The 13,048-nt window shown below is 24.7% G+C and overlaps 1 protein-coding gene across 6 annotated transcripts in view; it reads right to left on the reverse strand.

The window, feature by feature from the left end:
• Window positions 1–13,048, reverse strand: part of LOC122505466 (focal adhesion kinase 1) — a 130,195-nt gene that overhangs the window by 15,611 nt on the left and 101,536 nt on the right. For all 6 annotated transcript variants that reach the window (XM_043617098.1, XM_043617097.1, XM_043617095.1 and 3 more), the window contains 4 exons: window positions 6,915–7,042; window positions 894–1,069; window positions 654–785; window positions 144–293 (listed from right to left, as the gene is read on the reverse strand). In XM_043617098.1, coding sequence (XP_043473033.1) covers window positions 144–293; window positions 654–785; window positions 894–1,069; window positions 6,915–7,032 — 576 coding nt within the window. In that variant the 5' untranslated portion in view covers window positions 7,033–7,042. The remainder of the gene's footprint in view (window positions 1–143; window positions 294–653; window positions 786–893; window positions 1,070–6,914; window positions 7,043–13,048) is intronic.

Below are 13,048 nucleotides of genomic sequence, written 5' to 3' on the forward strand. Positions count from 1 at the left end.
GGAAATATTTATTTGATAATAGACAAGTAATCGGTTATTGGAAGCAAATAAATTTTTTTTCAATGTATATTAAAAATATATTGTATTACATTAAAAATTGATAATTACAATAATTAATTAAAAAGAATGATAATAGTACGAACCTCACGTTCCAAGTATTCCAAGTTGCTTTTTTTATCCAAAGCAATTTGTGGCATGTCTTTAAAAAAATACCTAATTTCTAAACAGCACAATTGAACCGCAACGTCTTGATCCAACGTCGAATGATTTGCATTTAAATAATCGTTTCGCACCTGTAAAATTTAAAACATTTTTATTAATTGAATTTTAATTTAGCAGATACTATTAGATTAGATATTAGACAGATTAGAAGGAGAACAATAAAAAATGGACGGATAACAAACATTGTTTGCTAATTAAAAATTCTGTGATCTAATAATCTGTCAAGAAAAATTTTCGTATAGCAAAAATTCGCGTAGTAATTAATTAATTAATTTAAATTCAAAATTTTTTAATTCAGCTAAATAAAAATTATACACAAAAAAAGCTTGAAGAAATGATCGAAAAAAGAGATGTGTGCTCCAGATGTTATTAATTATAATATTTAATAATTAATAATAATATATTAAATTTAAAAAAAAAATTAATTTTACCTGATCGTAGTAGTAGAAAAACGTGACCTTATCTTTTTCATAAAGATCATTTAAATTTTGAGGTAGATAGCGCACCCTTAATTCGTACCTCCACTCACTGTGTGGATGTTTCTTTTCATATTTTTCTTGCACCTGAAAATGAAGAAAATTTCATTTTTAATAATTTAAACAATGAAATAAATAAAAAATAAGTATATTTAAAAAATAAATAAATTTAGGAAAATTTGGATAAATTATTACCTGATACATTGTTGTATCCTGATGTAGCCAATAACTTTCACCAGAGCCAGGATGATGAAGTCTCATTGCATACAATTGTTTATAATGTCTTGTACCGACAGCTAATCTACTTGTGACCAGAGAAATAATGCCTTTAACGTCAATAGCATCTCCGAATTTGACTACATTGAAGCCTCCTGTAAATTTTAATTTACACACATTTTGTTATTGACCTTTTATTTTTTTTCTTTTTTTTCTTTTTAAATTTGATTAATTTCAAGAATTATCTAAAAAAAACTAATAATTAATAAGCAAATAAGTAAATTAATAAATAAGTAAACAAATCAGTAAATAAATAAGAAAAAAAATAAATAAAGAAGTGAATAAAAAGTAAAATAATAAGTAAATATATTTAAGTAATTAAGTAAGTAAAAAAATAGATAAATATATAAGTAAAAAAAATATTTTTTACTTTCTTATATATTTACCTATTTTTTAAATTTATTTAAAAACTTTACTTGCTTAGTTACATATTTACTTATTTTTTTACTCTTCTATTTATTTACTTCATCATTTAATGATTTATTAATTTACTTATTTACTTAATCATTTAATTATTTATTAATTTATTTATTAACTAATTCAGGGTGTCTACAACTAATCTGAAAAGAATTTCCCTGACATTTCCAGGTTTCCCAGGCCTTCTAAAAAATTTTTTCCAGGTTTTAAGAATTGACATAATAAAGGGTTACAAAAAATACATTGCATAAATTTCATTTGATAACACTTATAAATGACGTGGGAGAAGTATTCACAATGTTTGTCACCGACGATTTGAAAGAAAAAACTGTTTTTCACTCAAAAAACAACATTTTACGTTTACAAAATTTTCCTTTTTAAACTTTTTGTTCAAGAAACATTGTAAAAGTTTTATTAATACAAAAGTTTGAATAGAAAAAAAAAATTATCAAGGCTTGAACCAGTGATACAGTATTTAAAAAAACGTACTTCACGGAAAAAAAATGAAAAATTACGTACCATTTACGAACAAAAATATAACCAGTACGAGTTAAATTAAATTTTTCATAATCATAACTATGTATGTATAAAACATGAAGATATTGCTTTTAATATTTAATTATTATCTAAAATTGTAACTGAAATTAATTTTTAAATAAATTTTTATTAGAATTCAATTATTTAAATACAAAAATAAATAATTTATTGAATTATTGAATGTTTCTTAAAATTTAATTCTCATAAAGAATTTTACTAACAAATTTTTAATTTGATGACGAATTTTAATAAAATTTTTAAGAATACATAATTACATTTTTCTAAGAATTCGATTAAAATTGTATTAAAAATAATTCAAATTCTTTGATCATTTTTATTATTTATGAAAATAATTGAATTCCTAAAAAGAATTTTATTATGCACGAAAATAATTCCTGTGAACTGTTTATTATTTTATGAAAATAATTAGATTCTTTTGGAAAAATTTTATTAAAATAGTACATATTGAAAAACATAGAAATAAGGAAAATTTTTGAAAATAATTGAAATTTTGCATAGAATTTTATTAAAAAATTTTTAAAATAATAGATTTTCAGAGAAGAATTTTATTATTTATAAGGATAATTGAAATTTTGACGAGAATTTAAAAAATTTTTTGAATATATGTAATTGAATTTCTGCAATCATTTGTAATTTATCTAAAATTCCTCAAATTATATCGTACAATTTACAAACTTTTCGCCCTTTTTTAATCAAATTACGAACTTTACGGACCTTTTTTTAAAAAAACCTGACTTTTACGGACTTTACGGGATTTAGTTTGAGCCCTAAATTATGTATTTAAAAAATAAATTGATTTATTATACGAAACGAATTTTTTCAATGCCATTATTTCTGCATTTCTTTTGATCTTTCAGAATTTTAAGTGGTCAATTTTTTTCTATTTGATTATATGTATGTCTGTGGTTCATATTATTTCTCAAAATAAAATTGCAAATTAGAAAGGCAATATTAATTATTAGTATTAATTTTTTACTAAAAATTTGTAAAACTAAATTATGAGCATTAAAAATATTGTTCAAGAGTATTTCAAGTCATGATGAAAAAAATTCCCTGACTTTCGAAAAAATTCCCTAACATTTCCCGGTTTTCCAGGACATTTTTAATTTCCCTGACATTTCCCGGTTTTCCAGGTTTTCCAGGTGTTGTAGACCCCCTATCAAATTTACAGATTCCTATACCGACATTTACCCACATTTTCTAGTCCAGACTCAAACCACATGGTAATCTTGAATAATTTCCTGTGTAAGTTCTATTTACAGATTCCTATACCGATATTTACTCACATTTTCTAGTCCAGACTCAAACCACAAGGTGGTCTTGAATAATTTCCTGTGTCAGATATATTTACAGATTCCTATTCCGACATTTACCCACATTTTCTAATCCAGACTCAAACCACAAGGTGATCTTGAATAATTTTCTGTGTCAGATATATTTGCAGATTCCTATACCGACCTTTACCCACATTTTCTAGTCCAGACTCAAACCACAAGGTGATCTTGAATAATTTCCTGTGTCAGTTATATTTACAGATTCCTATACCGACATTTACCCACATTTTCTAGTCCAGACTCAAACCACAAGGTGATCTTGAATAATTTCCTGTGTCAGATATATTTACAGATTCCTATTCCGACATTTACCCACATTTTCTAGTCCAGACTCAAACCACAGGGTCATCTTTAATAATTTCCTGTGTCAAATATATTTACAGATTCCTATACCGACATTTACCCACATTTTCTAGTCCAGACTCAAACCACAGGGTCATCTTGAATAATTTTCTGCACCAGCTAAAATTTACAGATTCCTATACCGACATTTACCCACATTTTCTAGTCCAGACTCAAACCACATGGTAATATTGAATAATTTCCTGTGTCAGTTCTATTTACAGATTCCTATACCGATATTTACTCACATTTTCTAGTCCAGACTCAAACCACAAGGTGATCTTGAATAATTTCCTGTGTCAGATATATTTACAGATTCCTATTCCGACATTTACCCACATTTTCTAATCCAGACTCAAACCACAAGGTGATCTTGAATAATTTTCTGTGTCAGATATATTTGCAGATTCCTATACCGACCTTTACCCACATTTTCTAGTCCAGACTCAAACCATAAGGTCATCTTGAATAATTTCCTGTGTCAGTTATATTTACAGATTCCTATACCGACATTTACCCACATTTTCTAGTCCAGACTCAAACCACAAGGTGATCTTGAATAATTTCCTGTGTCAAATATATTTACAGATTCCTATACCGACATTTACCCACATTTTCTAGTCCAGACTCAAACCACAGGGTCATCTTGAATAATTTTCTGCACCAGCTAAAATTTACAGATTCCTATACCGACATTTACCCACATTTTCTAGTCCAGACTCAAACCACATGGTAATATTGAATAATTTCCTGTGTCAGTTCTATTTACAGATTCCTATACCGATATTTACTCACATTTTCTAGTCCAGACTCAAACCACAAGGTGATCTTGAATAATTTCCTGTGTCAGTTTTATTTACAGATTCCTATACCGATATTTACTCACATTTTCTAGTCCAGACTCAAACCACAAGGTGATCTTGAATAATTTCCTGTGTCAGATATATTTGCAGATTCCTATACCGACCTTTACCCACATTTTCTAGTCCAGACTCAAACCACATGGTGATCTTGAATAATTTCCTGTGTCATATATATTTACAGATTCCTATACCGACATTTACCCACATTTTCTAGTCCAGACTCAAACCATAAGGTGTTCTTAAATAATTTGCTGGGCGAGTTCTATTTGCAGATTCCTATACCGACATTTACCCACATTTTCTAGTCCAGACTCAAACCACAAGGTGATCTTGAATAATTTCCTGTGTCAAATATATTTACAGATTCCTATACCGACATTTACCCACATTTTCTAGTCCAGACTCAAACCACAGGGTCATCTTGAATAATTTCCTGTGTCAGATATATTTACAGATTCCTATTCCGACATTTACCCACATTTTCTAGTCCAGACTCAAACCACAAGGTGTTCTTGAATAATTTTCTGGACCAGTTCTATTTGCAGATTCCTATACCGACATTTACCCACATTTTCCAGTCCAGACTCAAACCACAAGGTGTTCTTAAATTATTTTTTGGGTCAATTCTATTTACAGACTCCTATACCGACATTTACCCACATTTTTTAGTCCAGACTCAAACCACAAGGTCATCTTGAATAATTTCCTGTGTCAGATATATTTACAGATTCCTATACCGACATTTACCCACATTTTCTAGTCCAGACTCAAACCATAAGGTGTTCTTAAATAATTTGCTGGGCGAGTTCTATTTACAGATTCCTATACCGACATTTACCCACATTTTCTAGTCCAGACTCAAACCACAAGGTCATCTTGAATAATTTCCTGTGTCAGATATATTTACAGTTTTCTATTCCAACATTTACCCACATTTTCTAGTCCAGACTCAAACCACAAGGTCATCTTTAATAATTTTCTGGACCAGTGCTATTTACAGATTCCTATACCGACATTTACCCACATTTTCTAGTCCAGACTCAAACCACAAGGTGTTCTTGAATAATTTTTTGGGCGAGTTCTATTTGCAGATTCCTATACCGACATTTACCCACATTTTCTAGTCCAGACTCAAACCACAAGGTGTTCTTGAATAATTTTTTGGGCGAGTTCTATTTGCAGATTCCTATACCGACATTTACCCACATTTTCTAGTCCAGACTCAAACCACAAGGTGTTCTTGAATAATTTTCTGGACCAGTGCTATTTACAGATTCCTATACCGACATTTACCCACGTTTTCTAGTCCAGACTCAAACCACAAGGTGATCTTGAATAATTTCCTGTGTCAGATATATTTACAGTTTTCTATTCCAACATTTACCCACATTTTCTAGTCCAGACTCAAACCACAAGGTCATCTTTAATAATTTTCTGGACCAGTGCTATTTACAGATTCCTATACCGACATTTACCCACATTTTCTAGTCCAGACTCAAACCACAAGGTGTTCTTGAATAATTTTTTGGGCGAGTTCTATTTGCAGATTCCTATACCGACATTTACCCACATTTTCTAGTCCAGACTCAAACCACAAGGTGTTCTTGAATAATTTTTTGGGCGAGTTCTATTTGCAGATTCCTATACCGACATTTACCCACATTTTCTAGTCCAGACTCAAACCACAAGGTGTTCTTGAATAATTTTCTGGACCAGTGCTATTTACAGATTCCTATACCGACATTTACCCACATTTTCTAGTCCAGACTCAAACCACAAGGTGATCTTGAATAATTTCCTGTGTCAGATATATTTACAGTTTTCTATTCCAACATTTACCCACATTTTCTAGTCCAGACTCAAACCACAAGGTCATCTTTAATAATTTTCTGGACCAGTGCTATTTACAGATTCCTATACCGACATTTACCCACATTTTCTAGTCCAGACTCAAACCACAAGGTCATCTTTAATAATTTTCTGGACCAGTTCTATTTACAGATTCCTATACCGACATTTACCCACATTTTCTAGTCCAGACTCAAACCACAGGAAATTTATTTGTTCACTTATTTTTAAATTTACTGTAAATGATTAAATTTAAAAATAACTAAACGAATAAATTAGTAAATAAGTAAACAAATAATTATATAAATGATTAAGTAAATAAAAATAAAGGAGTAAAAAAATAAGTAAATATATTAGTAAGCAAGTTAATAAATTAATAAATAAATAATTAAATGAATAGGTAAATAAATAAGGACTTAAATAAAAGTAAATACATAAATAAGTAAAAAAATAAGTAAATTAATGAATAAGTAAAAAATAAATGATTAAATAAATAATTTTTTTTTTTTGAATAAAATTTTAATGATATAGAAATTTTTATTTATAAGAGAAGTGATTTTGGAAAATGATTAACGTACCATTTGGTAAATGAACTTTTAGTGTTGCCTTATCCATTGGGGTGGGTGACCCATGTGGAGGAGTATTCCGTCCCCCACCCCCTCCTTGTACTCCACCTCCATCTCCTCCAGTGCTCATCCCCTCATGGCTGAAAATAAACAAAAATTCTTCATTAATTACTCAAGTACACACTAAAAAAAAAGTCTTACTTTCAGCCTCTTTTTGAGGCTGAATTTAAGGTGTAAACGGAGTCAGCCCCGTTAGACAAGGACAGACTTATGTGAAATACATGGGCTGAATTTAAGGTGTAAAAGGAGTCAGACTTTTTTTTTCCTGTGTATATTTAATTTTCTATCTGTATACGAATACAATTTTAGAATTTATTTGACTTAATTAAAATTTATTTGGTTCAAGTAAATATTTATTTGATAATGGACAAGTAGTCGGTTATTTTTTTAACCAAATAATATTTTTTACACTCTCTAAATTTTAATTAGTCGAAATGTTTATTAAAATTTGAATTAGTGACTGACTTTTTGCTTTTGAAATTAGTAAATTTTGATATAATAAATTAATAAAAATTACTATTTATTATAGTAAAATTTACTCTAATTCGAAAGCAAAAAATCACACACTAACTAAAATTAGTAAATTACACTAATAAATTAGTAAAATTTACTATTTATTAGCAAAATTTTTTTACAATTCAAACAAATTTTATCTTCAATTTAAAAAATAATTTTTAAAAAAAATTTCTTTGTTTCAAATAAATCTTTTAAAAATTTGTTTAAAATCTTTTTCTGGACGTATAATAAGGAAACGTATACATAGTAAAATTATTCGAAATGTTTAATTTTATGCCTTAAAAGTGAACGCATAAATGAATTGATTGACAATGTTGTTAATTATGATTAATATCAATTGTTGCGAATAGATCGATGAAAATGATGCAAAACTGGTTCTGCAATCTTTTTGTTATTACTCGTGATAAAGGCATTAGTTCATGTGGCAATATTGTATATTATAAGGATTTATTGATTATTTCAACAGTTTTGAAATAATAATAATAATCCAACAAATATAGAGAGATTTTTCTCTTAGGAAATATCTCTCGGCTATTAATAAATCTACAAAGTTATGATTAAAATATTATTAATAATTAAATTTACTCTTGAAATAATATTAAGAATTTACAAGTAATTACTCATTGATTATTTTAACTAATTAACTATAAAATAATAATTAATTGAATATGAAATAATAATTAATTTTTTCATTCACTATTTAATTCATTAAAAAATAATAATTTATTTTTCATTCTCTATTTAATTTATTAAAAAATAATAATCACTATATTTTAATAAATTAAATTTTTTTCGCTCATTAGTTAATTAATTAAATTAAATAATCAACAATTAATTGCTCATAAAATCTTATTAAAACTGAAAAAAATTTATTCGATTCAACTAACCGATTACTTGTCTATTATCAAATAAATATTTATATTTTACTTGAATCAAATTACTTTTAGTTAAACCAAATAAATTATATTTTAATCAATAATCTCTTGGTTTAAATACCATTTAATTGATTTAAATAAAAATTATTTGATTCAAGTAAATATTTATTTGATAACAGACAAGTAATTAAATTTTTTTTTTTCATTGTAAAAGAAAAAATTAAATAATAAATAAAAATATATTAATAAATAATAAATATATATAAGTAGAAAAAATTGTTTTAGAGTGAAAAAATTTGATGTTTTTTTTGACAATAAAAAAAATAATAAATTAAAAAAATAATAATAATTATTTTTAAATTAATTACTTTTGTTTATTCATAATTTATTAATTAAATATTGAATAATCAATAATTACTTATTAACTTGTTTTCTTTTTTTATTCTTATTACTGTTTGAAGCTTAAAATTTATTATTTTGTTTTATTTATTTATTATTATTATTAATTAATTAAATAATAAATATAAAGTAACAATAATTAAACAATTAATTATTGTTATTATAGTTAGAATTAAATGTTCAATAGAAATTTTTTCTGTATTTTTTAATGTATTATTATTATTTAAAAATTAAAACAAGAAAGAAATGCCAAAGAAACATCCTTGTTTTGATATTTTTCTCATTTTCTTTTTTTTCTGCAAGAAAGATAAAAGGTTATAGAGATCTGATTGGAAGATGCTTATTCCTTATGACATTAAATGAGAAAGCTAACCAATTGGCAATCTTCAAATAAACATAGAGGAGATGATAAAATTTCAATAATAGGTAGTTTTCTACATAAAGTTTATTTTGATTATTGAATTTTCTTCTTCTCTTTCTCGAATTAAATTATTTCTAATCTTTATAATCATAAAATGCGGAAATCAATTTCTCCAATAAATATTTTTATTTGTTTTTAGAGACACTATATATATTATTTTCTATTGAGATCATATCAAAAGATATGTATACAAAGAGAGAAAGACAGAGAGACTTTCAGTCTCACGGCTTCATCTGGCTCGCGTAGGCGTTCTTTTAAACTTTTAGACAAACATTCTATTAGTTTGTCACAATTATTTCTTTCTGTTATTCGCAAATTTATTTCTTTTTTTGTTATTTGAAAATTAATTTTTTCTCTTTCAACATAATTTTTCCTTTTCGGAAAAAATTATTTCATTCTTCTTTTTCAAAAGAAAAAATGTTTTCATTTTTTGTAAAGAAAAAAAAAATTGTTTTTTATAATTTTTCTTTTCTAAAGAAAAAATATGCTTTCATTTTTTGCAAAGGAAAAAAATTGTTTTTATAATTTTTCTTTTCAAAAAAAAAAAAATTAATAATTACATTTTATGTTTAAACAATTATTAATTATTAATTATTAATTATTAATTATTAATAATTTAATAATATTGACAAGTAATTAATAAAAATAGTAATAAATTAATAAAAAGATTATCACTAGATGGCTAGGAGTAGTTTTAGCAACTGAAGTGCCATCTAGAGGTGACCTTGGCGTTCTCAGGTGGAGAAAAGCAAAAAAAAAACTGTCTGAACTTTTCTATTAGATTTTCTTTTAGAAAATTTTGGTAAATAAAAAAATTTTTTCTTTCCTGTAATACAGAGTTGTAATTATTTATTTTTCTCAGCTTGCCAAGCATTACAAGATGATAATTGAAAGAACAAACGTTGGCATTCACGTATTCTTTGAAGGATATAATTTGTCACGCATCGTGGCAATTTGTTTATTTTTTTTTCTCCATTTTACACAACGAAGGACAATGATGCAAAAGTCAACGCGTCGATGATCTAATAAACACGATTTGATTCGTAATGCTGAATATAGGTCCAGGAAATAAAATTATAGCTTTACGTAAGACTGTAATAAGGTTTTTTTTTCTATAATCACAAACTATATTTCAATAAACGTATACATATGAAAATTTTTAATCAGACTCAGAGGTCGTACGTGATTATAAACAATATTCATTGTAAGAAAGAAAATTACCTCTATTTTTAATACATCTTGATATTATAGAAAGAAAAAATTTTTTTCTTGGCTTCGTACTCGATAATTAATTTTTAAAAAAGTAGTAAAAAGTAGATTAAAGACTCAAAAAAAGAATACTGAAAACTACTAAAAAAGTAGCTATTAAAAAATTAAATTTAATGACTTAATTTTTTCATACTTTCTAAATTAAATTACATTCCAAAATTTTAATCCAATCTTCACTTATTATCTAAAATTTTAACTGAAATTCAATTTTACATATAAATCAATTTTTATTAGAAAATTCTACGACAAATCAATTATTTAAATATAATTTAAACACAAAAATAAATAATTGATAGAATAGTTGATTATTTCTTAAAATTGAATACTTATTATAAAAAATTATATCAAAATTTTTGAAAATAATTGATTTTTTCCAAAAGAATTTAAATAATTAAAAATAATTACATTTTTCGAAGAATTCATTTAAAATTGTATTAAAAATAATAATTAAAATCCTGATAGGAGTTTTATTTTTTATGAAAAGAATTGAATTCTTAAAAAGAATTTTATTATTTATGAAAATAATTGAATCCCTGCGTAAAAAATACAATTATTTATGAAAATAATGAAATTATTGAGAAGAAATTTATAAAACATTCGTAAAATTGAATTCCTGAGAAAAATTTTATTACTTGCAAAAATGATTGAATTTTCTAAAATCATTTTACGAAAATTTTAAACAAAAATTCAATTGTATCGAATACTTAGAAAAATAATTGAATTCATTTTTAAATAAATTTTTATTAGAAAATTCTACGATAATTAATTTATTTAGTTACAAAAGTAAATAATTTATTCAATAATTGAATGTTTCTTAAAATTGAATTCTAATAAGAATTTTATCAACAAATTTTTAATTAACTGAATTCTGTCGACAAATTCTAATAACATTTTTAAAAATAATCACATTTTTGAGGAATTTGATTAAAATTCTACTAAAAATAATTGAAATTCTGCGATGAGTTTTATTACATTATGAAAATAATTGAATTCCTAAACAGAATTTTATTATTTACAAAAATAATTGAATCCCCGTAAAAAATTTTATTATTTATGAAAACAATTGAAAATTGCGAAGAAATTTATAAAAAAAATGTTGTAAATAATTGAATTCCTCTGAAATTTTTATTATTTATGAAAATAATTGAAAGTTTGTACATTTTAAAAATCACTGAATTGAGAAAAAATTTTTAAAAATAATATTTAAATTTTACAAAGAATTTTATTTAAATTTTTGAAAATAATAATTGAATTTTAAAGAAGAATTTTATTATTTTTAAAGATAATTGAAATTTTGACTAGAATTTTTACAAAATTTTTGAACATATAATTAAATTTCTGCGAAGAATTTTATTGCTTTTGAAAATAATTGAATTTTTGCAATCATTTCTAACTTCTCCAGAATTCAATTTTTTTCAAGTGTTTTTAACTAAAATTCTTCTATAAATCTATTATTTTTAATAATTAATTAAATATATATTAAAAAATTTAATTAATTTCAGAAGAATTTGTATTATTAAAATTTTTTCAAAAATCAAAGTTCTTTAAAATTTCCAATTAAATGCATTAAAAATTAGAAATTTTCAAAAATTTCAAATTGCAACCTTTTGAAGTTCATTTATTTATGAAAATAATAAACGCAACTCTTTTAAAATTCAATTAATTTTGAAATATTTAAGTATAAAATGATTTATTAAATAATTTATAAGAAATAATTTTGAGATACTTTTTCAAGAATTAAGTTATTCAAAAAGAAATTATTGTCAGAAATAGAAAAAATTGAATCATTTAAATACAAAAATAAAAATGTTTAAGTAATTGAATTCTTTTGACGAATTTTAATAAAATTTTTAGGAATAATGACTTTTTTTCGAGAAACTCGATTAAAATTGTACAAAAATCATTGTAATTTTGCGATGAGTTTTATTATTTATGAAAAATAATTGAATTTCTAAAAAGAATTTTATTTTTTTATGAAAATAATTGAATATCGGTAAAAAAATTTATTATTATGAAAATAATGGAATTATTGCGAAGAAACTTATAAAAGAAATTTGTAAGTAATGAAATTCCTGTGGAATTTTTATTAAGTTATTTAAAAAGAAATTTTTGTCAAAAGGAGAAAAAATTCAAGGTTTTGTATTACACTAAAAAAAAAATTTAATTGATTCAAATAACCGATTAATTGAGTCAATTAAATGGTATTTTAATCAACAATATCAGTATTTGAAGCAAATATGAAGTGAATCATTTAATTGACTCCAATAAATATTATTTGATGCAATTAAATATTTAATTGATAATAGTCAATCAATCGGTTATTTGAATCAAATAAATTTTTTTTCAGTGTAGAATTCGTGGTAATGTCATAGTTTTTGAGTCAAACAAAAAAGATACAAAAATTCAGAATTTTCTTATGGATTCTATAAATGTTTAATTTTTTCCCGTACTTTTAATAAAAATTCCTGAGTTTTCCCTGATTTTCCTGACTTTTCCCTGAATTCCCTGAGACCTGTCGCAACCCTGAATATAAAAATAAATTATTTAGGAGTATATACTTAAAAAAAAGGAGGAGGGGGGATAAAATGCGCATTTAATGAACTTTT

The sequence above is a fragment of the Leptopilina heterotoma genome, unplaced genomic scaffold, assembly GCF_015476425.1.
Source record: "Leptopilina heterotoma isolate Lh14 unplaced genomic scaffold, ASM1547642v1 Lhet_36, whole genome shotgun sequence".
In the NCBI taxonomy this organism is placed as follows: Eukaryota; Metazoa; Arthropoda; class Insecta; order Hymenoptera; family Figitidae; genus Leptopilina; species Leptopilina heterotoma.